The sequence below is a fragment of the Electrona antarctica genome (genome assembly GCF_951216825.1).
Source record: "Electrona antarctica genome assembly, chromosome: 2".
Taxonomy (NCBI): domain Eukaryota; kingdom Metazoa; phylum Chordata; class Actinopteri; order Myctophiformes; family Myctophidae; genus Electrona; species Electrona antarctica.
The window spans coordinates 1168211-1195926 of record NC_136807.1 but is presented as its reverse complement, the minus strand read 5'-3'; the positions used below and the strand labels follow the sequence as shown (position 1 = coordinate 1195926).

The window sequence follows — 27716 nt, the reverse complement described above, 5'->3', positions numbered from 1 at the left end:
TCAGGTCGTTCTACACAGGGGGAGTCAGGTCGTTCCACACAGGGGGAGTCAGGTCGTTCTACACAGGGGGAGTCAGGTCGTTCTACACAGGGGGAGTCAGGTCGTTCTACACAGGGGGAGTCAGGGGGAGTCAGGTCGTTCCACACAGGGGGAGTCAGATCGTTCTACACAGGGGGAGTCAGGTCGTTCCACACAGGGGGAGTCAGGTCGTTCCACACAGGGGGAGTCAGGTCGTTCTACACAGGGGGAGTCAGGTCGTTCTACACAGGGGGAGTCAGGTCGTTCCACACAGGGGGAGTCAGGTCGTTCTACACAGGGGGAGTCAGGTCGTTCCACACAGGGGGAGTCAGGTCGTTCTACACAGGGGGAGTCAGGTCGTTCCACACAGGGGGAGTCAGGTCGTTCTACACAGGGGGAGTCAGGTCGTTCTCTGGACATTCTCTGGCATGATGTAAGGCCCGAAGACAGATATTCTTTTTATTGCATGGTGTACTTCCTTGGCCTGTAGCCTCCCGGAGCTGTACACAGTTAATTTAACTCTGGAAGATCCATTTAATATTTCCTGCCACGAACATTTCCTTCCGCTCCTCCTGAATTCCCTAATGCGTCATGCTACAACGTGTTTATATGCGCCAAAAATAGCCCGATCTGCAACGTCGCCATCCTACTATACCTGCACTGTACCGACTACAGATCATACTACTATACCTGCACTGAACCGACTACAGATCATACTACTATACCTGCACTGAACCGACTACAGATCATACTACTATACCTGCACTGAACCGACTACAGATCATACTACTATACCTGCACTGTACCGACTACAGATCATACTACTATACCTGCACTGAACCGACTACAGATCATACTACTATACCTGCACTGAACCGACTACAGCTCATACTACTATACCTGCACTGAACCGACTACAGATCATACTACTATACCTGCACTGAACCGACTACAGATCATACTACTATACCTGCACTGAACCGACTACAGATCATACTACTATACCTGCACTGAACCGTCTACAGATCATACTACTATACCTGCACTGAACCGACTACAGATCATACTACTATACCTGCACTGTACCGACTACAGATCATACTACTATACCTGTACTGAACCGACTACAGATCATACTACTATACCTGTACTGAACCGACTACAGATCATACTACTATACCTGCACTGAACCGACTACAGATCATACTACTATACCTGCACTGAACCGACTACAGATCATACTACTATACCTGTACTGAACCGACTACAGATCATACTACTATACCTGCACTGAACCGACTACAGATCATACTACTATACCTGTACCGACTACAGATCATACTACTATACCTGTACCGACTACAGATCATACTACTATACCTGCACTGAACCGACTACAGATCATACTACTATACCTGTACCGACTACAGATCATACTACTATACCTGTACCGACTACAGATCATACTACTATACCTGTACTGAACCGACTACAGATCATACTACTATACCTGCACTGAACCGACTACAGATCATACTACTATACCTGCACTGAACCGACTACAGATCATACTACTATACCTGCACTGAACCGACTACAGATCATACTACTATACCTGCACTGAACCGACTACAGATCATACTACTATACCTGCACTGAACCGACTACAGATCATACTACTATACCTGCACTGTACCGACTACAGATCATACATACTACTATACCTGCACTGAACCGACTACAGATCATACTACTATACCTGCACTGAACCGACTACAGATCATACTACTATACCTGCACTGAACCGACTACAGATCATACTACTATACCTGCACTGAACCGACTACAGATCATACTACTATACCTGCACTGAACCGTCTACAGATCATACTACTATACCTGCACTGAACCGACTACAGATCATACTACTATACCTGTACTGAACCGACTACAGATCACACTACTATACCTGCACTGAACCGACTACAGATCATACTACTATACCTGCACTGTACCGACTACAGATCAGGCTTTATCGCTCCACATAGAAAGTGTCGACTCGGCTTGACTAAGGGTCGTTTGCACCAAGAAAGATTAAATAAAGCTTAGTTTAGTGTTAATCAAGGATTTGTTGATCAAGGATTAATTTTAATTCGAGTTGTGTTGCACCACTTAATTTTAAGCATTGCTTAACAGATCTGTGATTAAATCAATAACCTGTGATTAAAATCCATTAAACTGTGATTAAAACTTTAAACTGTGATTAATTCATGGATTAAACTTTGTTGTGTGTCCGCCATCTTGGTTTTGCGCTGTAAATAAACAGCAGCAGTCGTGAGCATCATTAGCGTTACTATTTCATTCATATTTGAGAATGTTTAAATTAAATTATAGTGCCTGCAGCAAAAATATATATGATAATAAAAACCGTCTCGCTCGCTAAAAAAACAAACAAGAGACGTATAAGCATGTTGTTTTCATTTAAACCTCCTCTCCTGCTGGTTTAGAATGAATCCTTTATTGATACTTAAATCAAAGTTTAAAGTAGTGGTGCAACAGGATTGACATTAATCCAGGTTTACTGTGAAAATTAAAACCAAGATTAAAAAAACAAAACCAAGATTAAAAGGATGGTTTAAAACTAAACCGGATTAGTGAAAACTAGGTTTAAAGTTTGGTGCAACTGGATTAAAAGATGAACCTTGATTTAAACCAGATTAAGGCTTAATCTTTCTTGGTGCAAACGACCCTAAAACTACCTTTTTTCAGAGGAAAACCCAAGCCTCTTAGTGGTAAGAGTGGGGACTGCAGGCGGACCCGTGGAGTTATGTCTTTTAAAGTGAACACGTATGCTGGCACTGGGAACTGGGGTTTATGCTAACAGCTAGCGGTATAGAGTTAAGATTCTTCCCAGATCTCTTACTGGTGAAGCGTCTCTTGGCCAGCAGCCTCTCCAGGGTCCCGTTGAGAACCAGGACCTGCAGGGCGTACTCCTGTCCCGGGTCCAGTCCTGCCACCGTGGCCCGGCCCCGTGTGGTGGTCAGCATCAGCTCTGGCTGCGGCACGTCTGAGAGGAGGAAGACATGAAGAGCACAGAGGATAAATCACTGCTGGGAACACGCTCTGGGCAGGGAGGGAGAAAAGGGTTCACAACTTGAGTCTCCATGAGGCAAATGTGAATCCTCCTACTATAAATGTGCCACGTCTCTCACGGTCTCTGCGTGTGTGTGTACGGTTGTAATGCACGTAACTCGAGAACCGTTTGACCCACCGACTTCACATTCGACACACGCGTTCCACACCCCCACAGGGAGTGCAGTGCCCGGTATCGAGTCGGTCGGACCCACGGTTCTCCAGAACCACCACAAAAGGCTCTGGTCAGGCTCTGCCAGTGGGCACATACACAGATCTCCATGTGGGACACCGGCTGACAGTTAAAACGGGTGCTATTAGGTTCCCAAGTAGGCCGGTGGCCGACTGCGACGGGCACGTACAGGTCTAGTACATTGTAATGAGGAGCATGTGTGTGTGTGTGTGTGTGTGTGTGTGTGTGTGTGTGTGTGTGTGTGTGTGTGTGGGTGTGTGTGTGTGTGTGTGTGTGTGTGTGTGTGTGACGTGTGTGACATGTGTATGTATGCAAGTATGAACTGTATGTATGTAAATGGTGCATATATTGCATCGAGAGACCGTCAATGTACAAAAAGTATTTTAATACAAAAAGGTGTTTCTCAATAAATTATTCGCTTCATCGGAAAAGTAATCGACCGGATAATCGGCAAGATATCTGGTAGTTGCAACCACGCACACACGCACGCACGCACGCACACACGCACGCACGCACCTCTGTGACCAGGTGTGCTCTTATAGCAGAAGGCAAAACATTAGAAAGAGTTTAAAAAGCAGGTGGCTTGCGCAGCTTTAGTTCCTGGCTGGTGCTGGACTAAGGTACAGTGAAGAGAAGAGAGTCTGGTGCTGGACTAAGGTACAGTGAAGAGAAGAGAGTCCTGGTGCTGGACTAAGGTACAGTGAAGAGGAGAGAGTCCTGGTGCTGGACTAAGGTACAGTGAAGAGAAGAGAGTCCTGGTGCTGGACTAAGGTACAGTGAAGAGGAGAGAGTCCTGGTGCTGGACTAAGGTACAGTGAAGAGGAGAGAGTCTGGTGCTGGACTAAGGTACAGTGAAGAGAAGAGAGTCTGGTGCTGGACTAAGGTACAGTGAAGAGGAGAGAGTCCTGGTGCTGGACTAAGGTACAGTGAAGAGAAGAGAGTCCTGGTGCTGGACTAAGGTACAGTGAAGAGAAGAGAGTCCTGGTGCTGGACTAAGGTACAGTGAAGAGAAGAGAGTCTGGTGCTGGACTAAGGTACAGAGAAGAGAAGAGAGTCCTGGTGCTGGACTAAGGTACAGTGAAGAGGAGAGAGTCCTGGTGCTGGACTAAGGTACAGTGAAGAGAAGAGAGTCCTGGTGCTGGACTAAGGTACAGTGAAGAGGAGAGAGTCCTGGTGCTGGACTAAGGTACAGTGAAGAGAAGAGAGTCCTGGTGCTGGACTAAGGTACAGTGAAGAGAAGAGAGTCTGGTGCTGGACTAAGGTACAGTGAAGAGAAGAGAGTCTGGTGCTGGACTAAGGTACAGTGAAGAGGAGAGAGTCCTGGTGCTGGACTAAGGTACAGTGAAGAGGAGAGAGTCCTGGTGCTGGACTAAGGTACAGTGAAGAGAAGAGAGTCCTGGTGCTGGACTAAGGTACAGTGAAGAGAAGAGAGTCTGGTGCTGGACTAAGGTACAGTGAAGAGGAGAGAGTCCTGGTGCTGGACTAAGGTACAGTGAAGAGGAGAGAGTCCTGGTGCTGGACTAAGGTACAGTGAAGAGAAGAGAGTCTGGTGCTGGACTAAGGTACAGTGAAGAGGAGAGAGTCCTGGTGCTGGACTAAGGTACAGTGAAGAGAAGATAATCCGCACACAGGTTTGCTCCAATGGTGTTTTCTTTTATTGAAACACCATAATATAAGTCACTCATTGGTGTTTGTAAATGAACTACCCAGTCAACATCAGTCGCGTGACGTGACGACCTAGATAAAAGGGAGGTTGTCACATACTAACAACTATCACCTGATGAAGGCCGCCAGCGGTCGAAACGTCGTGTCTTATATTATGGTGTTTCAATAAAAGAAAACACCATTGGAGCAAACCTGTGTGCGGATTCTCTTCTCTTCACAAAACATTAGAAAGAGCCATTGTTTTCCAGGCATGCTTTGTTCTTCAGCCTATATAAGACAGGGATGTCTCACTAATGCCTGTTTTATACTTGGCTGCACATCGTCAGCCATAAACCAGGCGTGACTCACTGGGTGTAATCCCTCCTTAAGTTCACCCACTGTCTTCTCCCTTGCCTCGTTCCCTCTCTACCCTGCCGACATTCAATCCCTCCTTAAGTTCACCCACTGTCTTCTCTCTTACCTCGTTTCCTCTCTACCCTGCCGACATTCAATCCCTCCTTAAGTTCACCCACTGTCTTCTCTCTTACCTCGTTTCCTCTCTACCCTGCCGACATTCATTCCCTCCTTAAGTTCACCCACTGTCTTCTCTCTTACCTCGTTCCCTCTCTACCCTGCCGACATTCAATCCCTCCTTAAGTTCACCCACTGTCTTCTCTCTTACCTCGTTTCCTCTCTACCCTGCCGACATTCATTCCCTCCTTAAGTTCACCCACTGTCTTCTCTCTTACCTCGTTCCCTCTCTACCCTGCCGACATTCAATCCCTCCTTAAGTTCACCCACTGTCTTCTCCCTTGCCTCTCTTCCTCTCTACCCTGCCGACATTCCATCTCTTCTCATCACTCTCTCTCAATTCACCGACTGGCCAACATGCACACCGACTGGCCAACATGCACCTCCCTGGACTGGAACCCACCTATGCTTTATATGGAATATAAGGCAGCTCCAGGCAGGATCCGCCGGGAGAATCTAGACGCAGCTGCGTGACATGATACTAACTAATTAGAGCGACAGAGAGAGAGAGAGGAGTTTGTGTGTGTGTGTACGGGTGTGCGTGTGAGCGTGAATTTAACAAAGGTGCCGACGATCAGAAATCAGCAGAGAGTGAGCGACGTTTGCGCTACTCTATGCCGAATTGAAGTGGACTCGGTCCCAGACAAAACGTTTCCGAGGCTGCCACCTCCCTGGCTGTCTGTAGCTTTCGCAACACGCTGTCATGGGTCCTTCCCATCCAGACTGAAGGTGTTACCATAACTTCATACGCCCTGCCCCAATTTTTGAGGGGCGTGTCGATAGCCCCTCCTATATTCAACTATAGAGAGTATGTACATGCATGATTTTCCCATCAGGACACGCCCCCTTCATCTAGACTGAGTGGCAAAACATTGAGCAGCATTACATGGAGTGTTGGGAGTTTGGGAGCGCTCGTTGGAAATCACTCCCGCCCTGCCTACCACCTGTTTCTAAATGTCACATAATGTTTATTGAAAACAAGCATTTCCAAACTCTGACACAAAAATAATCAAATGCAGGGCATTTCTTGACAGAAAGTAGCTCATAACGTTTCTATGGTGGATTTTTATGAAACAAAAACTTTGCAGATAGAAAGAGGATAATTCAAGCTATTCGTACAGCTGCAATGTTGGTGAGTTTAACATTGTTTAATGCAATCAGACAGGACCTTTCTGTTTGGATGTATGGGCTGTCGAGGCCAGAAAGTAGTTTTTTGCCACTCAGTGGGCGTTCCCGCATAACTTCCAGGTATGATGATGTCATGTGCATACCCTCTATAGTGTAGATTTTCATCTTACACAAACATTAAATTCCCATTGACAATGAATGGAGAATTCTACGTCATATGTGTCTGAGCAAATAGACATGTTACGTCATGATGTACGATGATAGGAGTGCCCCTCACTTCACACAGGTGTGATTTTTATCCAATCTACACCACATCCTCTGACTGAACCCCAGCTCCATCCCTCCCTCCCCCTCTCCCCCTCTCTCTCTCTCTCTCTCTCTCTCGCTCTCTGTCTCTCTCTTTGTCTCTCTCTCTCTGCCAGACCTGCCGTAGCTGGACGTGGCAGCAAAGCATGGAGGCGGAGATAAGAGGATGACAGAAAGGGAGAAAACACAGTCTGGGGAGACGTCGGAGGGTGAGAACGAGGGAGAGAGGCGTGGGAGGTGGCGAGGGAGGGAGGGAGGGAGGTGGCGAGGGAGGTGGCGAGGGAGGGAGGGAGGGAGGGAGGTGGCGAGGGAGGTGGCGAGAGAGGGAGGGAGGGAGGGAGGTGGCGAGGGAGGTGGTGAGAGAGGGAGGGAAGGAGGGGAACAAGGGGGAATAGAGCGCCTAAGTCCTGACGTCACTCGCTCATCCCCTGGTTCTGCCTGGTTCACGGAAGTAATGTCTCTATGGAGAATAGCATGAGGTGATCTTAATTAAATTAAATTTAAATTTAAATTCAATTTTTCACAATGCTGTACCTGTACATCTGTGTGACAATAAACACCTTGAACCTTGAACCTAATTAATATCGTCTACTATAAGCATTGTGGTCCAAAAATAAACAAGCTGTCTCTGCGTTATTGTCAGGGAGGTGTCTCTGTATCGTTTATGACAGTCAGTCACTCTTATATGATACAGTCTGTTTCTAGTGAAAATGTAACTAATTCAGTAGCAGTAACAATAGCGTTTTCTCTCAGTCAGTTGATTCTTCATATCCATATGAGTGAAACGGCCGGGGTGACATGTTTATTTTTCAAACAGTTCTTCAAAAGTACATGAACCCGTGGATTTGCGCCCTCTACTGATATTGACGTCAGACTTCGGGGCTCTATCAGGGGCTCTATCAGGTGCTCTATCAGGGGCTCTATCAGGTGCTCTATCAGGTGCTCTATCAGGGGCTCTATCAGGTGCTCTATCAGGGGCTCTATCAGGTGCTCTATCAGGTGCTCTATCAGGGGCTCTATCAGGGGCTCTATCAGGGGTTCTATCAGGGGCTCTATCAGGGGTTCTATCAGGGGCTCTATCAGGGGCTCTATCAGGGGTTCTATCAGGGGCTCTATCAGGGGCTCTATCAGCCAGCTGTGAAGGTTCTACACAGTTGAAATAGGAACCATGGTGGGGAAGCAGGACTCAAGCTGTTGTCAGGACGAAGGTATAGTTTCAACGCCATGTGGTTTTTATAGTATATTGCTCTCCATTTGACCAGCCAGAAGTGCCTCTAATTACCCTTTGAATTCCTGCACTGTATTATCAACGGTCTCATTAAATTTCACTCCATACCATACCATGCACCGTGGAGAAATGTGTACAATTATTTAACCCATTTAGACATGAGGACGATTCTACAAATGTCTTCTAACTCCTGACAGTTTTCTGAAAAACCCCATGTTTCTATGTCAGTCGTTCTCAAACATTTTCATGGCAAGGACCCCCAAAAATATCTGTATTTGGCCACGGATCCCCATCTGAAAATATGTTGTTACAGGTGACCTCCCGGGAAGCAAAGATTTGAGTTAAAAACTTTCTCTGTGAAAGAATAATTATATATTCAAAGATTTTGCGCCACACATTTTCACGACTTTTCAAAAAATAGCAGATCTACAAGCTCGTAGCGCGGCACTTGGTGCCGCGCTATGAGCTTGTAGATCTGCTATTTTTCAACAGCTAAAGTATAACATAATGCTTTAAAAACACCAAAAGGGGTTCCCGTCCAGAAGAAAAAAATAAGAAGAAAAAAATAAGAAAAGAAAGAGATTGTTTTGCCATTAATATTATACAGCTGGTCTTCTCACTAAAAGCAGAGTCTGGGAAAATGCCTCCGTTCGAGATTAAGTGTTTCTGGATGCTTATAATAATTACACAATTATTATAATTGAGACTCCACTCATGGTGGCTTCTTTTTAGTGTGCCATCCTTTATCACAGGGGAAAACACTAATAGAGCGCCTAAGTCCTGACGTCACTCGCTCATCCCCTGGTTCTGCCTGGTTCACAGAAGTAATTTCTCTATGGAGAATAACATGGGGTGATCTTAATTAATATCGTCTGCTATAAGCATGCATTGTGGTCCAAAAATAAACAAGCTGTCTCTGCGTTATTGTCAGGGAGGTGTCTCTGTATTGTTTGCGACAGTCAGTCCCTCATATATGATACAGTCTGTTTCTAGCGAAAATGTAACTAATTCAGCAGCAGTAACAATAGCGTTTTACCTCAGTCAGTTGATTCTTCATATCCATATGAGTGAAACGGCCGGGATGACATGTTTATTTTTCAAACACAGTTCTTATATGAGGCGATCTAAAATCTCCCATAGGGATTACAATGCAAATAAAAAGTACATGAACCCGTGGATTTGCGCCCTCTACCGATATTGATGTCAGACTTCGGCGCTCTATGCCTCAAGTCTAAAAAGAAAAAGCAAAGGAAGAAAAACAGGGCACCACTGGATGGATCTCCGCCAGTGACGTAGAGTCTGTGGGGGCCGGGGGGCCAGGGCCCCCATGAGGAATTGGACCAGGGATCTCGGCCCCCATGAGGAATTGGACCTGAATATATATATATTTGCCTCGGTTCGTCCCGTTTGTACCGCACCAGTTTTCGGACTCCATGACGATTATAAAAACATTTCGTCTCTGATCTCCGCCTTGAAAATAATTGAAATCAATGTCCATAAAAATGAATGACTCTCTATTGTGCACAGTAAAATCAATCCTCAGTATTAGTTTAATTCAGAGAGTGGACCTAAGGGTCCATTTGGTTCCATTTGTAAGTAAGTAAGTAAGTAAGTAAGTAAGTAAGTAAGTAAGTAGGAGGCATGAGGTCAGTCCGCTGCCCCCCCCAGGTTGGCAGAGGAAGTGCAGCGCCCAGGATTACATTAGATTTGGCACTGGGTGAAAAAACTGGGTTGCAAAATTGTGGGATAAAAAATATAAAAAATAAAAAAGTATAAGTAAGTAAGTAAGTAAGTACATTGTATTTATATAGCACCCCTCACAGAGAGATCTCACAAAGTGCTTTACATACAGTGAGAAAGAGCAAAACAGGGAATAAAACAGAAACAATACTGTTCTGATTGTGTTAATGAGCCACATCCCTGCTGTCTTTTTTTTTCTTTTTTTTCATTATTTATTTACCCAGGGAAGTAGCTGAGCACAGGTGCTCATTTTCAGCAACGCCCTGCACATAGAAACACACAGACAGACACACACACACACATTAAAACCTGGGAGCTGACCAGTACAACCACTTATACTGTTGGCCACTAAGCAGCTCCAGGGGGAGCAGTTGGTGGTTCAGTGCCTTGCTCAAGGGCACTTCAGCGGTGTTGGGTGAGTGATGACAATCACTTCACCATCCAAATTTTTCCTGCCCGTCCGGGGAAAATCTCACCTGAGATGGGTTTCACCCTGACCTTGTAGCCCTGGACCGGTCCGTCAGCCTCCTTCCATTTCATCTGCAGTCTGTCCTCCGACAACACTGTCAGCTTCAGACGGCCTACGGAGAGAGAGAGAGACTTGTTAAGGGGGTGTGTGTGAGTTCTCAAAATGTCTCAAAATATTTTTTTCGAAAACAGCAGATCGACAAGTTCACAGCATGTCTCAATGCGACACGATGTGAGTCAGTAGATGTTTTAACTGTTCCTCATTTTGCTGGGGAATGGCCTTCAAGGACCCCTGGAGGTGCACGAACACAACCTTGAGATCCAGTGGTTTTTTAGTAGGTAGTTGTTTGTGCGTGCGTGCATGCATGCATGGGTGCATGCGTGGCGCGCGTGTGCGTGTCGTTTGCTAGTCAGTAGTCAGCGTTTTCGAACCACAGAAGGCCAGGGGAAGGTTTTAGACCACAGAAGGCCAGGGGGAAGGTATGGTAATCCTATATAATATAGGCTACACACAGAGATCAAATAAAATGTCCAGATGAGCGCAGGCTTTTGTTTCCTTTCTTTGCTGTGGTTGTAAAATCTTCTCCAGTCCTCCATTAATTCCTGGAAGAACTTTCTGACACTTTCTTCTCCCCGTTCATCAAACACGCCTCTTGTTTTGTGCTCATTTACATAATGTTCCGACTGAGGGGTTTTCCCAACAAGCTCCGTCTTTCATGTGTCATGTCCTCCGGGGCCCTCCGTCTGTCATGTCCTCCAGGCCCTCCGTCCGTCAAAGCCTGCCCTGTCCTCTCTCTCTCTCTCGTCTGGGGGTCGCAGCAAACGGGAACAGGAAGCTTGTTTTTGGGGTTGGGGGGACAGGATGGTTGGGGTCAGAGGTCACATCAGAGGACCCCCACAGTGCTACAGTATAGATGTGGAGGGGTTTTTGTGTTGCATGGGTGGGGGGGGAGGGGGGGGGGGGGGGGCAGGAGGAGGCACAGCACAGCGGAAGGAAGGGAAGGAGGACGAATAGAGGAGACGCAAAAACATGAATCACACTATACTTCAGCTCCTCTCTGTCGACCCTCAGGACTCAACAGCACTGTCTCTGACTGCAGTGAGTGTGTGTGTGTGTGTGTGTGTGTGTGTGTGTGTGTGTGTGTGTGTGTGTGTGTGTGTGTGTGTGTGTGTGTGTGTGTGTGTGTGTGTGTGTGTGTGTGTGTGTGTGTGTGTGTGTGTGTGTGTGTGTGTGTGTGTGTGCGTGCGTGCGTGCGTGCGTGCGTGCGTGCGTGCGTGCGTGCGTGCGTGCGTGCGTGCGTGCGTGCGTGCGATAGGCGAGGGGCCTATAAAAAGGCTCCGCATCCTCTCCAGCGCCCTGGCAGAGGATCAGACGTGGTCTGGTGGGATTTCAACTGGAGGTCAAGGCCTCCGTGCACCCACTAACAACAACAGCAGACACTGTGCCAGACGGACGGACGAACAGACAGACATGGCAGACAGACAGACATGGCAGACAGACAGACAGGCAGGCAGGCAGGCAGACAGACAGACAGACATGGCAGACAGACAGACATGGCAGACAGACAGACAGACAGGCAGGCAGGCAGGCAGACAGACAGACAGGCAGGCAGACAGACAGACAGACAGACAGACAGACAGACAGACAGACAGACAGACAGACAGACAGACAGACAGACAGGCAGGCAGGCAGGCAGGCAGGCAGGCAGGCAGGCAGACAGACAGACAGACAGACAGACAGACAGACAGACAGACAGACAGACAGACAGACAGACAGACAGAGCCAAGAGCAGCAGCTGGCAGAGAGCGGTCGTTATGTTTTTACTTCAGGAGGAGTCATTAAATACGCATCAGTTTTCCTCTTCCGTGATAAACAATTATATGCAGTGCCTCACAACATTAACCCTGTACCTACAGTACATTAGGACACCACGAAGAAGAACAGATATACTTCTGGCCCTGGCGTTATGTGTTTTTGGCGGCACATTTTGATTTTAGTGTTAGTCTCTTGAATAGTTTTAATTTAGTTTTAGTCACATTTTAGTCACCTGGAATGTTTTAGTGTTAGTCTAGTTTTAGTCGACTAAATATCATAAGATTTTAGTCGACTAAATCTACGGTTGATTTAGTCGACTAAAATGTATTTTGGAGGGCCTTGATGCCGTCATAATGACATGATTTTACACTTGCTGAAAATAGGCGATCTACAAGCTCACAACACGCCGCGCTGCGACGCGTTGTGAGCTTGTAGATCGGCTATTTTCAGCATGCAACCAAGTGTAAAATGACTTCCTTCCCTTCCTAACATGTTAGTCTAGTTTTTATTTGTTGACAAAATTGTCAATACATTTAGTCTTAGTTTTAGTCACCATAGCTTAGTTTTCATTTAGTTTCCATTTAGCTACCTTTAGAAAAAAGGTAGTCGACGAAAAAAAATTTGTCATAGTTTTAGTCGACGAAAACAACACTGTTTATGTGGAGGCAGATGTAATGCTGCCTGCTGGCATATTGTATTTGTCACGACTAAAACAGTGTAGGAGGGCGGGAGATTTCTGAACATACGTACGGTAGATAGAACTGCCACATGCCTCTCATTTTCACAGCGGAGACAACCAAACAATACAAATGAAGAAAACGGCAGTTTACAACACTTCTTTTCTTGTTTTTCTTCTTTGTAATTATTTGTTCGATCGTCGGGTGAGCACCGGCGCACCATGGACAGCTCTCTAACCTTTGGAGATATGGCACTTTGAAAATCGGGTTACAATGGAGGCTCAACAGAGCTGGATTTCTATTCTAAATTGTATGCAATGCTAAAAGGTAAACAGACCGACGGCACGTTCATATATGGATTAAACATATGTCTGGCCCAGGCGGTGGCGTAACCGTCTGGGCACCCGACTGGTAATCCAGTCGCAGTGTGCCGCGGGTTCGACTCCCGAGCCCGACACGGCCTTTACTGCATGTCTTCCCCCATCTCTCTCCCGTTTCCTGTCAGCCTACTGTCTGTCCCTTCAAAAACCAATAAAAGGCGTAAGCCGCAAAAAAATATCTTATAAAAACAAAACAAAAAAAAAACAAAAAAACATATGTCTACGCTTATAAGCATAGCTGGCATAGATAGGTCCCATGAGCTTAGCTACGTTTATAAGCGTATAGATGGCAAGAAAATAATTAATGTTCAAGCTGTATGCGGACGAATGGAAGCAAACGAAAGATGATGGTAAATGTGGTACCTTGTCCCTGGACCCCAGAGGACAGCAGCAGCAGGACGACGGTGACCAGGCAACGTAGGATCAGTGAGAACGGTGAGGATGATGATGGTGATGAACATGAATACAGGGGGCGTGGTGGAGGCATGGTGGTGATGGCTGGAGCCTGTGGCCTGGAAGAGACATTACATCATGAATACAGGAGGCGTGGTGGAGGCATGGTGGTGATGGCTGGAGCCTGTGGCCTGGAAGAGACATTACATCATGAATACAGGAGGCGTGGTGGAGGCATGGTGGTGATGACTGGAGCCTGTGGCCTGGAAGAGACATTACATCATGAATACAGGAGGCGTGGTGGAGGCATGGTGGTGATGGCTGGAGCCTGTGGCCTGGAAGAGACATTACATCATGAATACAGGGGGCGTGGTGGAGGCATGGTGGTGATGGCTGGAGCCTGTGGCCTGGAAGAGACATTACATCCTTACAGAGATGAACATGAATACAGGAGGCGTGGTGGAGGCATGGTGGTGATGGCTGGAGCCTGTGGCCTGGAAGAGACATTACATCATGAATACAGGGGGCGTGGTGGAGGCATGGTGGTGATGGCTGGAGCCTGTGGCCTGGAAGAGACATTACATCATGAATACAGGGGGCGTGGTGGAGGCATGGTGGTGATGGCTGGAGCCTGTGGCCTGGAAGAGACATTACATCATGAATACAGGGGGCGTGGTGGAGGCATGGTGGTGATGGCTGGAGCCTGTGGCCTGGAAGAGACATTACATCATGAATACAGGGGGCGTGGTGGAGGCATGGTGGTGATGGCTGGAGCCTGTGGCCTGGAAGAGACATTACATCATGAATACAGGGGGCGTGGTGGAGGCATGGTGGTGATGGCTGGAGCCTGTGGCCTGGAAGAGACATTACATCCTTACAGAGTTGAACATGAATACAGGAGGCGTGGTGGAGGCATGGCGGTGATGGCTGGAGCCTCCTGTGGCCTGGAAGAGACATTACATCCTTACAGAGTTGTTTTTGGCGGCACATTTTGATTTTAGTTTTAGTCTCTTGAATAGTTTTCATTTAGTTTTAGTCACATTTTAGTCACCTGGAATGTTTTAGTGTTTAGTCTAGTTTCAGTCGACTAAATATCATAAGATTTTAGTAGAATAAATCTAGTTGATTTAGTCGACTAAAATGTATTTTGGCAGGCCTTGCTGCCGTCGTAATGTTTTTAGTACACTGAAAATAGCTGAGCTACAAGCTCACAACGCAAGTGTAAAATGACTTATACTGGATCTCTTGTCCACTAGTCCCTTCCTAGTGGATCTCTTGTCCACTAGTCCCTTCCTAGTGGATCTCTTGTCCACTAGTCCCTTCCTAGTGGATCTCTTGTCCACTAGTCCCTTCCTAACATTTTAGTATAGTTTTTATTTGTTGACGAAAATGTCAGTATATTTAGTCTATAGTTTTAGTCATCATAGCTTAGTTTTCATTTAGTTTCCATTTAGTTTTTGTCAGTGAAAAAAGGTAGTCGACGAACATTTTTTCGTCTTAGTTTTAGAACCCTATAGAACCAACCCGTGCTGGTAGTTGTGAGATAAATAGCACATCAATAGTTTTCTAGGTCTATTTCCGTTTTGGGTTTTAGGTCAATGAGTCCTGCAGCCTTATTGTAAAGCCTGATTGTACCATGGTGTTCCACGCAAAAAAAGCATACCGGTATCTAAAAGCTCACAATGTGGCACGATGTGACGCATTGTGAGCTTATAGATCAGCTGTTTTCGGCAGGGCGGGACACCATTGTGTGACGACATCAAATAATCATAACCATTCCTGTTGCAAAGTTGTGATATAATAAGAAATCATATACAAAACATGTAGACGTTTGCAAAAGTGTACGGCTGCAACATTATGTTGTTTTAGGCAATATCAGTAGTAATAAACAATTAATTTATATATTATACTAAGTTCTGTCTCAACCAGACGACAGAGTACAGCATCTTGCAATGGGTCTGGTCCACAAGATTCGATACACCACCAAGATACCCATGTACCTGTCTAGATACTTCCTTAATGTTAACGAAGTCCACACCCACAACACCAGAGGGAGTGCAACGAACCATGTAAAACCCAGATTCGGCACAAACAAGGGACTAAATTATTTTCGCTCCTATGCCACCAAAATGTGGAACGCCCTACCAACAGTCATTAAGACATGCGAATCCCTTGACTCCTTCAAAACCACTCTCAAAGGGCACCTACGGATGGCTGCAATTCGAAACTGGCCCCTGTAAAATCGGAATCCCTCAAACACGGACGCAAGGACAACACAAGAGACGGTCACGGCCACACAGCCAACTCAAGGTACGGCCACGGAGCCGACTTGGGGACCCAACGCAAGGACAACACAAGAGACGGTCACGGCCACACAGCCAACTCAAGGTACGGCCACGGAGCCGACTTGGGGACCCAACGCAGCTCCTCCAAGGAAAACAAACAAATGAACGGAGCTGAACGTGAATCCCCCCCACCGCCCACCCCTTTTTTTCCCTCACTGTATATGTTTCTTTTCCCTTTTTACCTCCATTATGAATTCCTGTTCTGTTCTTTGTCTATATAGAAGTGTCTATTTGTACGTCTCTAAATGTTTTTGATGAATTGAACATGGTGGACCCTATTGGAAACAAGTGTAATGCTTAATTGGGTCACTCACAGTTAACAGTCTTTGTATTGAGTTTGTGCTTGAAATGTACTGTAATTCTGCAAACTGTTAATACATATTTCAATCAATCAAAAAAAAAAACAAGATAACAAAGTAAACTGAACCAAAGAATTTCTTTACAAAACTACACTGACAGATTGCCAATTGGCTGGATGTCAATGTTTCAGTTCTGACTCAGAACTATGACTAATGTCTATTAAATGGCTCTATTATGTATAGTATATTTAAGCAATAAGCCACAAGAGGTCTCAGGTTACCGGGTATTTTACAATGGCTGGGACTAGGCGTATAGGCAGGCTTCTACCTCCCAGCCATTGTAAAATACCCGGTAAGCTGGGGCCTCGAGTGGCTTATTGCTTTTCTAAAACGGTTACAAACATATAGCAATATTAACCTAATAAAACTATTAAATTCACAAAAGTAGCTACGCTTTGCGCCACCAGAGCGAGCCACATCACTTCCTTGTTTTGCTCGGCAAGTAGACTATGTGACGGGAGAATAGCGCTTGATGTCTTTACAAGGGCATATGAGCCGGGCGGTGCTTAGACGCCCGCACAGCATGGGTTCGGAAGGCAATCAAGCGCTCCCCTTCCCCAGTACAGCTACAGAGATGTGGAATCAGCTGGGAATGATATAAAGTGATTGAAGGTGTGGGTTATCGGTGACATTTACAACGGTCACGTGACGGTAACCAGCCAATCAGAATCAAGTATTGGGACTAACCGTTTTAGCGGTGGTACCAAATACTTACAGACTCACAAAAAGGTTCCGGTTTTAACCCATTTAGACCTGAGAACTGATTCTACAAATGTCTTCTAAATCATGACAGTTTTCAGAAAAACCCCCATGTTTCTATATCAGTGGTGCTCAACCTATTTCATGTCAAGAACCCCAAGAATTATCTGTATTTGGCCGCCGACCCCCATCTGAAAATATGTTGTTCCAGGGACCCCCCCAGAAGCAAAGATTTGAGTTAAAAACGTTCGCTCTGAAAGAATATATATTCAAAGATTTGCGCCACATTTTCACGATTTAAAAAAAATAGCAGACCTACTAGCTCGTATAGCGTGGCCCTCGGTGCCGCGCTATACGCTTGTAGATCTGCTATTTTTTCAATAGCTAAAGTATAAAACAATGCTTATAACATGCACCAAAAGGGTGTTTCCCGGACAGAATGGGTTTTAAAACGTAAATCAAGAAAGAACACTCCGCCATTAGTGGAGTTAGTTATGATGTTTCTACCTGACAGACTCACGCTGTATAAATGTTTTTCCCATGGGAACCCTTTTTATGGCCGCCTCAGTCACAGTGCAGGTGCTCCAGAGCTGGACTCCATTACAGGGAGCCTCTCCAAGTACTAATGATACACACCGGGTCCTAATATAAACACTCACACAGCACTTCAAGGGGCCATAACAGTGACACACCTCCCTCAAGGGCCATAATGCTAACACTTGACAAAGAAGCACACAGGGGTTTGGAGACAGAATGCATTATGGGTGACTATGGTTTGAACTCTAGCTGTGCTCCACTTCAGCCATTTACTGTAGACCTGAGACCTGAGGCTTTTAAATCCTAAACGTTTTTTGAAAAACCTATGTTTCTATGTCAGTGGTGCTCAACTTTTTTCATGCCAAGGAGCCCCAGAATTATCTGTATTTGGCTGCGGAGTCGGACCCCCGTCTGAAAATATGTTGTTCCAGGGACCCCCCCCCCCCCCCCTCCACACCCCAGAAGCAAAGATTTGAGTTAAAAACGTTCGCTCTGAAAGAATATACATTCAAAGATTTGCGCCACATTTTCAAAAATAGCAGACCTACAAGCTCATAGCGCGGCACTCGGTGCCGCACTATGAGCTTGTAGATCTGCTATTTTTCAATAGCAAAAGTATAACATAATGCTTGAAACACAAAGGGGGGTTCCCGCCCTGAATGTGGCGCAAATCTTTGAATATAATCTTTCAGAGCAAACGTTTTTAACTCAAATCTTTGCTTCTGGCTGGGTCTCTAGGACCAACATATTCTCAGATGGGGGTCGCCGGCCAATTACAGATAATCTTGGGGGTCCTTGACATGAAAATGTTTGAGAACCACTGACATAGAAACATAGGGTTTTTCAGAAAACTGTCATGATTTAGAGAGATTTGTAGAATCTGGTGTCAGATCTAAATGGGTTAATGTTTGTTTAGAGTACTTATGTCGTAAATGGAATGGCAGCCTCGTCTATGGCCTGTTGATGTTTGTTAATGTTTAGTGCAGCACTTAAACCAAAATTGTGGCCGATATAAATACAAACGGGCGGCCCCTCACTTCACACGAGTGTGATTTCTATATGACGGTACAGCAAGAAATAGCCCCAAATATAGTGAAAATAGACGCAATGCGACACACATGTAGTGAGTTTGTAGATCAGCTATTTTTGCTACTTTGGAGTTTTTGCCTATAAAATAGGGATGTAAAAGAGACTCGGTCTCAATGTGTGTTTTACTGGTTAAATAAAGGTTCAATAAAATAAATAAATATAAAATACCCTGGGAGCCGTCTTGGTCTGCTCACACAGGGAGCAGTAGGATATGTTACTGTCTTGGTCTGCTCACACTGACATACTGTATTCAGGGAGCAGTAGGACATGTTACTGTCTTGGTCTGCTCACACAGGGAGCAGTAGGATATGTTACTGTCTTGGTCTGCTCACACAGGGAGCAGTAGGATATGTTACTGTCTTGGTCTGCTCACACAGGGAGCAGTAGGATATGTTACTGTCTTGGTCTGCTCACACAGGGAGCAGCAGTAGGATATGTTACTGTCTTGGTCTGCTCACACAGGGAGCAGTAGGACATGTTACTGTCTTGGTCTGCTCACACAGGGAGCAGTAGGACATGTTACTGTCTTGGTCTGCTCACACAGGGAGCAGTAGGACATGTTACTGTCTTGGTCTGCTCACACAGAGAGCAGTAGGATATGTTACTGTCTTGGTCTGCTCACACAGGGAGCAGTAGGACATGTTACTGTCTTGGTCTGCTCACACAGGGAGCAGTAGGACATGTTACTGTCTTGGTCTGCTCACACAGAGAGCAGTAGGATATGTTACTGTCTTGGTCTGCTCACACAGGGAGCAGTAGGATATGTTACTGTCTTGGTCTGCTCACACAGGGAGCAGTAGGACATGTTACTGTCTTGGTCTGCTCACACAGGGAGCAGCAGTAGGATATGTTACTGTCTTGGTCTGCTCACACAGGGAGCAGTAGGAGATGTTACTGTCTTGGTCTGCTCACACAGGGAGCAGTAGGACATGTTACTGTCTTGGTCTGCTCACACAGGGAGCAGTAGGATATGTTATTGTCTTGGTCTGCTCACACAGGGAGCAGTAGGATATGTTACTGTCTTGGTCTGCTCACACAGGGAGCAGTAGGACATGTTACTGTCTTGGTCTGCTCACACAGGGAGCAGTAGGATATGTTACTGTCTTGGTCTGCTCACACAGGGAGCAGCAGTAGGACATGTTACTGTCTTGGTCTGCTCACACAGGGAGCAGTAGGAGATGTTACTGTCTTGGTCTGCTCACACAGGGAGCAGTAGGACATGTTACTGTCTTGGTCTGCTCACACAGGGAGCAGTAGGATATGTTACTGTCTTGGTCTGCTCACACAGGGAGCAGTAGGATATGTTATTGTCTTGGTCTGCTCACACAGGGAGCAGTAGGATATGTTACTGTCTTGGTCTGCTCACACAGGGAGCAGTAGGATATGTTATTGTCTTGGTCTGCTCACACAGGGAGCAGTAGGATATGTTACTGTCTTGGTCTGCTCACACAGGGAGCAGTAGGATATGTTACTGTCTTGGTCTGCTCACACAGGGAGCAGCAGTAGGATATGTTACTGTCTTGGTCTGCTCACACAGGGAGCAGCAGTAGGATATGTTACTGTCTTGGTCTGCTCACACAGGGAGCAGCAGTAGGATATGTTACTGTCTTGGTCTGCTCACACAGGGAGCAGCAGGATATGTTACTGTCTTGGTCTGCTCACACAGGGAGCAGTAGGATATGTTACTGTCTTGGTCTGCTCACACAGGGAGCAGTAGGATATGTTACTGTCTTGGTCTGCTCACACAGAGAGCAGTAGGACATGTTACTGTCTTGGTCTGCTCACACAGGGAGCAGTAGGACATGTTACTGTCTTGGTCTGCTCACACAGAGAGCAGTAGGATATGTTACTGTCTTGGTCTGCTCACACAGGGAGCAGCAGCAGGATATGTTATTGTCTTGGTCTGCTCACACAGGGAGCAGTAGGATATGTTACTGTCTTGGTCTGCTCACACAGGGAGCAGTAGGATATGTTACTGTCTTGGTCTGCTCACACAGGGAGCAGCAGCAGGATATGTTATTGTCTTGGTCTGCTCACACAGGGAGCAGTAGGATATGTTACTGTCTTGGTCTGCTCACACAGGGAGCAGCAGTAGGATATGTTACTGTCTTGGTCTGCTCACACAGGGAGCAGTAGGACATGTTACTGTCTTGGTCTGCTCACACAGGGAGCAGCAGGATATGTTACTGTCTTGGTCTGCTCACACAGGGAGCAGTAGGATATGTTACTGTCTTGGTCTGCTCACACAGGGAGCAGTAGGATATGTTACTGTCTTGGTCTGCTCACACAGAGAGCAGTAGGATATGTTACTGTCTTGGTCTGCTCACACAGGGAGCAGTAGGACATGTTACTGTCTTGGTCTGCTCACACAGGGAGCAGTAGGACATGTTACTGTCTTGGTCTGCTCACACAGGGAGCAGTAGGATATGTTACTGTCTTGGTCTGCTCACACAGAGAGCAGTAGGATATGTTACTGTCTTGGTCTGCTCACACAGGGAGCAGTAGGACATGTTACTGTCTTGGTCTGCTCACACAGACATACTGTATTCCAACAGGGAGCAGTAGGATTAGGATATTGCCGCTTATTACCGACACTTTTTCCAAGCTAAATGCATAACATTAGTCCTTGTCGTCGCGGCAAACATCATACTCGTCTACAAGGCATTCTTTGCTGCAATTATGGGTACTTTGTTGCTGTAGAGACAATGTGTGGCGGTGCATCAACATCACAGTAAAAAGACACCCTTGCAGGTATTGCTGCATTATCCTCAGAAACCACTGTCAAAGTTTCCCTCTGCAAGGGAAGGCCTCCAGCCACAAACCACCGAAGGGTTTCTTTGGAGTTAAATTAACAGTAATGATGTTACTGTGTACTCTCTCAAGTATATACATATACTTGTATATATATAGGAGTATATATACAATGTTTTGAGTTGATTAAAAGCCCTATGGGAGTCTGGTGGTAACCCCATTACCCTATACCTCTCTTAACATAATAGAGTCTGGTGGTAACCCCATTACCCTACCTCTCTTAACATAATAGAAAGAGGAACAAAAATATTGCTGACTGGTCTGTTAGCCATAGATGGCATATACCGTAATGCAGTGGTTCCCAAAGTGGGGTCCGGGGACCCCCAGGGGTCCTTGAGGGAGTTCCAGGGGGTCCCCAGCTAAATGATAGTTTGGAACCAAATGGACCCTTACGGGTCTGTAACTCTGAGAGTGTACACATTTGTACACTCTCAAGAGTTAAATTAACTTTGATTTTTCAATATAAAATGTGGGGGTCCCAGAGATAGAAATGCCATTAAATGGGGGGCCTTAGCCTAATGCATGTCAAACTGGGGGTCCTTGAAAATAAACGGGTTGAGAATCACTGCTAGAGCCTTGACATGAACCACTGCAGTAATGTACATCTGCTCTGTATTGGTGGTGGGTCACAAATACCTTTGTTTTGTAGTTTCCAATGAGTTGCAATCCACTGTCCACATGGACGATATCAGATCATTCTACAAGTCTGGTTCTGAATTATGATCAATTCCCCAAACAATATTATATCATGTTATTATAATGATAAATATGTTAGCATTCCTGAGATACTTTCTAACTTGGGCAATGATGTGCGTCAAAAGATGTGTAGGCTGGTGCTCTTTAGAAAGCACGAAGAATGCAACTCTTCTGACATTTTGCCCTTGTGAATAAAAACATTGTTCAACAAAGAAGGAACACTACACAGGGCTGTATAGCTGCTTCTTCACACCACATCAAGGTTTAATACTTTATAAAATAAAATAAAATAAAATAAAAAATACAATACAATACAATACAATAGAGCACGCACATACACTAACTAAATGCTAGGTGCCGGACGGAGGTAAATAATAGAAAATAAAATAAGGTCTGCACACTGGATCTGGATCTTCATCAGACGATGAAGAGCCATGAGGCTCGAAACGTCATGTCCACTATGGTGTAAGGAACCTTAAATACATGTTTAAGCTTTGGAGCTTATTCCAGTGTGCAGACCTTATTTTCTTTTCTATGAATCGACAACATCCTGTGGGGTCACTCACTTAAGAGTGTTCTCACTTTTAACATGGTGTCCTGGTTACGCCGGTATGGGAATCTCTCAGCCACAGATAAAAACAAGCTTGCCCAGGTTGTCAACCAGGCTAGTACGATCATTGGAGACAAACTTCAGGCAACTTCAGGACATATACAACCACTCCATAACCAAAAAGGCAATTCAGATGTACAATGATTCTACCCACCCTCTTCACTCTGAATTTGACTTGAACCATCAGGCAGGAGGCCTGGTGTAAACTGACTACCGGTGTGCCAAAGACACATTTCCATTTTATGTTAAATTTAATGGACAATAAAGTTTTCTCTATCTCTATCTTTAAGAGGTCAGTAAATTAAAGTGTCAAGATGGTATATTAACACAGTAAAAGTGAGTCAAATTCGGAAATTCCATACTGGAGGCGCACGATGGTTCCTCTCAGCTTTTAGGTGCACGCTCAAAAAAGACAGATGAAGACAAGACTCCCCACGGCTGATGAGAGTCCAACACTATTTAACCCATTTCCACCGGAGAAAAGATTCAACAAATGTCTTCTAAATCCTGACAGTTTTCTGAAAACCCCATGTTTCTGTGTCAGTGGTTCTCAACCTTTTTCACGTCAAGGACCCCCAGAATTATCTGTATTGGGCCACGGACCCCCATCTGAAAATATGTTGATTCAGGGAGGGACGCCCCAGAAGCTAATATTTGAGATAAAAATATTCACTGTGTGTGAAAGAATATATATTCAAAGATTTGCGGCACATTTTCACGACTTTTCAAAAATAGCAGACCTACAAGCTCATAGCGCGGCACTCGGTGCCGCGCTATGAGCTTGTAGATCTGCTATTTTTCAATAGCTAAAAACACCAAAAGGGATTCCCGCCCAGAATGGGTTAACAAGCATCCATCACGTATGTGACGTGACCGCTGCTGCTCTCATCTTTTCCATGTCTCAAACATCGTGCAGCCACATGCCCGATTATTGTAAAGTCTGGGAGGGCAGATATCCTACACGTCTGTCTGTCAGACACAGGGAAATAATGGCTCTGACTGTTACGCAATATGAGTCGATGACAATCGATCTGCTTGTCAAAAATACCAGAGGGGCGTCGTAGTGGTGCCTCCTTTTTTGTGTGGCCCCCCTTTGAGATTTCTGGATGACAACTTAACACATTCAAAACGGGAACCCCCTTTTGGTGTTTTAAGCATTACGTCATACTTTAGCTATTGAAAAATAGCAGATCTGCTATTTTTGAAAAATCGTGAAAATGTGGCGCAAATTTGGAATATATATTCTTTCAGAGGGAACGTTTTTAACTCAAATCTTTGCTTCTGGGAGGTTTCCTGGAACAACATATTTTTAGATGGGGGTCCGTGGTCAAATAGGCCTACATATTATTTGCAGGGTCCTTGACATGAAATAGTTTGAGAATCACTGACATAGAAATTCAGAAAAGGCATTTATAGAATCGTCCTCAGGTCTAAATGGGTTAAGAATAAGATGCCTGACTATATGTCAGCACGTACAGTAAGCTATGTACTGTACTGTACTGTACTGTACTGTAGCCTACTGTACACCCAGGGGCATAATGTGCTTCATTTAAATTATTTCACCATGTGGAGATGAATGTTAATTACTAGGAGTGCACAAAATGGACATGTTCACTCAGGCTTTAACTGTGTGGACTGTGTACTTAATTTCTACATCAAATCATTCCACATTCTACTGATAACCAAAAGTATAAAACGTTTTTTATCAAAGAAGTACTGGGACTCCCAAGTGGTGTGGACTGCAGACTTGCAAAGAAAAGAATAAGTAAGTAATAAATAATAAATAAGTAATAAATAAGTAAGTAGGTAGACTTCTGTCTTTGATGAAAACATATTTAGTGGTTTATTTTGGGCAAGGCAACATGACCAATGCCTTCATCTCATTTTATAAGACTGATAACTATTAGTGATAATTAACCAACGCTCCGTATCAAGCAATCTTTAAGTGTAACTTAGCCTTTTCCATGCTGTGCATTTCTATAAAAAGCAGTGCTCACTTTTACACACTTTTTTCTGGATTTACTGCATCGGAAAAACATGACACCGCTGGTGTGAAGTCCAATAAAACATGCAGCAGGTCTCAGGTCATGCAGGTGTTGGTGATGACTGACTGATGATAGGACCCAAGTTCCCAACACACATATCTACCTACTAACTAAGCCCCTGGACTCAGACCTGTTTATCATTTCAAGCTCAATCGCGTCACCTATGCTGACCAGTTAGTTGGCCACACTAGTGTCAACTTGTCAAGTTGGAAGTTTTATAAACGTAGATGAACCACGACAGACAGAAGCGCATTAATGAACAAACCTCACATGATGCAGGCAAAGCGTGAGTGTTTACTGTTCATTCAGAGATTGAAAGCACGTTTGTTTGGTTTCCCTGAAGAGTAGACAGTCCATGGGCTAAATAACAGAGCGCACGATAGAGAGAGAGACCTCTGTATATGTCCCACATTTAAGGACAGAAAACTACATAGTATAGCGACAACTATAATGCACATATAATTTACAGTAGGCTACACAACATGCAGGTGAGAGAGGGACGTTACCTGGTGGTTATTCGTGCGCCTGCGTCTCGGTTCAGCGGAGGAGCGACTTTCCGCCGTGCATTCCAGAGGTGGGATGTCAACACGCACTGTGGGCTCCACTACTACTCCCCCACCGGGCTGTCTTCTCTTCTATCGCCCCAGACCAGTTCAAACCCTCTGTCTGTAATGTGATCTCTCTCTGTAAGGTCCTCCTGCTCAATGGGTGTGGTGGTGGTGGTGGGAGGCTGGGAGGAAAAGTCAGAGGAAAAGTATAACATTCACATACAGCAAACAAGTCTCAACTGACTGCGAGCTAGGCGAGTTATTATGCGTCAAGGAAAAGTCTGATAAGGAATCTCTCTGTCAGCAACATATGCTGCTATTGCCTCAATGGTTTGGTTTGACTAAAAACGATATTTTACTTGGAGCTCCTTTTGCAACTTTAGGAATTCTGGCGTCACTGTCGGCTGGTAGATTTATGATGATGCTCATGATCTCATCTAAATGGAAACATGGTCCTTGCTCAGTGCTGCTGAATGGTTGATTATTCAGCAACCCATCTGCACAAATAAAGTGAAATGTATATACGTTTGTGTAGAAGAGGAAAGTTGTATTTAGTGCAGCATTTTCCCATTCCTAGAAATGTAGTGGAGTCAAAAGTGCAGTACATTTGTCTTTGAAATGTAGAGGAAGTCACAAGTATACACAAATGCAAATTATACAGTTTAAAGATGGAGTGCCATGATTTTTGTTTAAGAGGTGACAGTACTTCATTAGATCCCTTGGTGTGGTTGTTATGTCATGTGTTTAAGAGGTGACAGTACTTCATTAGATCCCTTGGTGTGGTTGTTATGTCATGTGTTTAAGAGGTGACAGTACTTCATTAGATCCCTTGGTGTGGTTGTTATGTCATGTGTTTAAGAGGTGACAGTACTTCATTAGATCCCTTGGTGTGGTTGTTATGTCATGTGTTTAAGAGGTGACAGTACTTCATTAGATCCCTTGGTGTGGTTGTTTTGTCATGTGTCTATGAGGTGACAGTACTTCATTAGATCCCTTGGTGTGGTTGTTATGTGCAATGATGTCTTCCCTTTGTAGATCGGTTTCTTCCTGGAGGCTGAAACCTTGACAGTCAAACGTGCCAATGAAAAAAACAGTGATATAGTGACATCACAATATCATCCCCTCCCCCTTTATCATACAACAGCAGCTGTGGGTGCGGCTTCAGTTCAGGTGGATCACCACCCATCACCACCTACCATACCAGGTAAACCCGGCATTGGTGGGCGTGTCCACAAAAAACGACATTTTAACAAATAGTACTGTATGCCTACACTTTTTTTGAAAAGAATCTTCCTCCTTATATAATAATAATACCTGATGATCATGTTTTAGGGTGGCAAAAAAACACAGCACCCCATCTTTAAGTACAGATAGTAAAAACATTTACCCTATTGTCCTGAATATAGGTAGCCAGCTATATAGTAAATATCCTAAAAAACAGGGTTGTATTATAATCGGGAACTAGACCAACAAACATAATCTGATTAAGGACATTGGTGAGAATATGGTTACAGTCAACATTGGACACAAGTTACAACAACACATTTATAGTATACATTAATGTATATACTATACAAAGCCAAATCAAATTGTATACATATGTAGGCCTACTGTATGCTTGCAGTATGTACATTACATATATTTCTTGCCATCTTTTTTTACTTGACTTGAGTGATATAACACTTTGCATTCTCACATATCTGACATTGATATAGGGTAGGCTATGTCAAATGTAATCCACTTTATAATTCATTGTCATAATGCGATCAATTGCCACATTTTAAGTAATTCAATCGCACTCTATTATTTATTTTATACCTAAAACGTAATTGTTGTAATCTAAATACGGGACCCTCGTCTGGGTTGACAGACAGGTAGTGTGTGCAGGCTGGGTGGTGTGTGACAATCCTGTTGAAGTATTACTTTGGTACGGCGACTGCGGCGGCGGCCGGCGGGTACCCGGGAGAACAAATTAACGAGACACGAGACAGTATCACGCTAAGGTTCACAAAGTTTATTACACAAACATGAAACGTATATAGTGCTGGATCATAATGACGTAACAATAAGATATGAGACAGAAGAACGTGCCTACTGCAGCAAGGCTGACCTTGCTGTCGCCTAGATGTCTCTCGTAGCCTATCTATAAAGAATGCTACAGTACCGGCAGTACACAATACATATCAAGTGCACTGTATCTCAAGTTCAAGTACATAGACTAAGATGTACTGTGCATGGGCTAATATCACAACAGTAATGAATTTGTAAACTTCCCAGTATCGCATAAAGCCCTGCTATGCCATTTCCTTTGCCTGTTCTGATC

The 27716-nt window shown here is 44.9% G+C and overlaps 1 protein-coding gene across 1 annotated transcript in view; it reads right to left on the bottom strand.

The window, feature by feature from the left end:
• LOC306916697 (collagen alpha-1(XX) chain-like) overlaps nucleotides 1–25438 on the bottom strand; it is a 115572-nt gene extending 90134 nt beyond the window's left edge. Inside the window, exons 1-4 of the mRNA XM_079494706.1 lie at nucleotides 25352–25438; nucleotides 13625–13773; nucleotides 10397–10501; nucleotides 2942–3085 (exon numbers count right to left, since the gene is read on the bottom strand). Coding sequence (XP_079350832.1) covers nucleotides 2942–3085; nucleotides 10397–10501; nucleotides 13625–13748 — 373 coding nt within the window. The 5' untranslated portion in view covers nucleotides 13749–13773; nucleotides 25352–25438. The remainder of the gene's footprint in view (nucleotides 1–2941; nucleotides 3086–10396; nucleotides 10502–13624; nucleotides 13774–25351) is intronic.
• Nucleotides 25439–27716: the final 2278 nt, after the last annotated feature.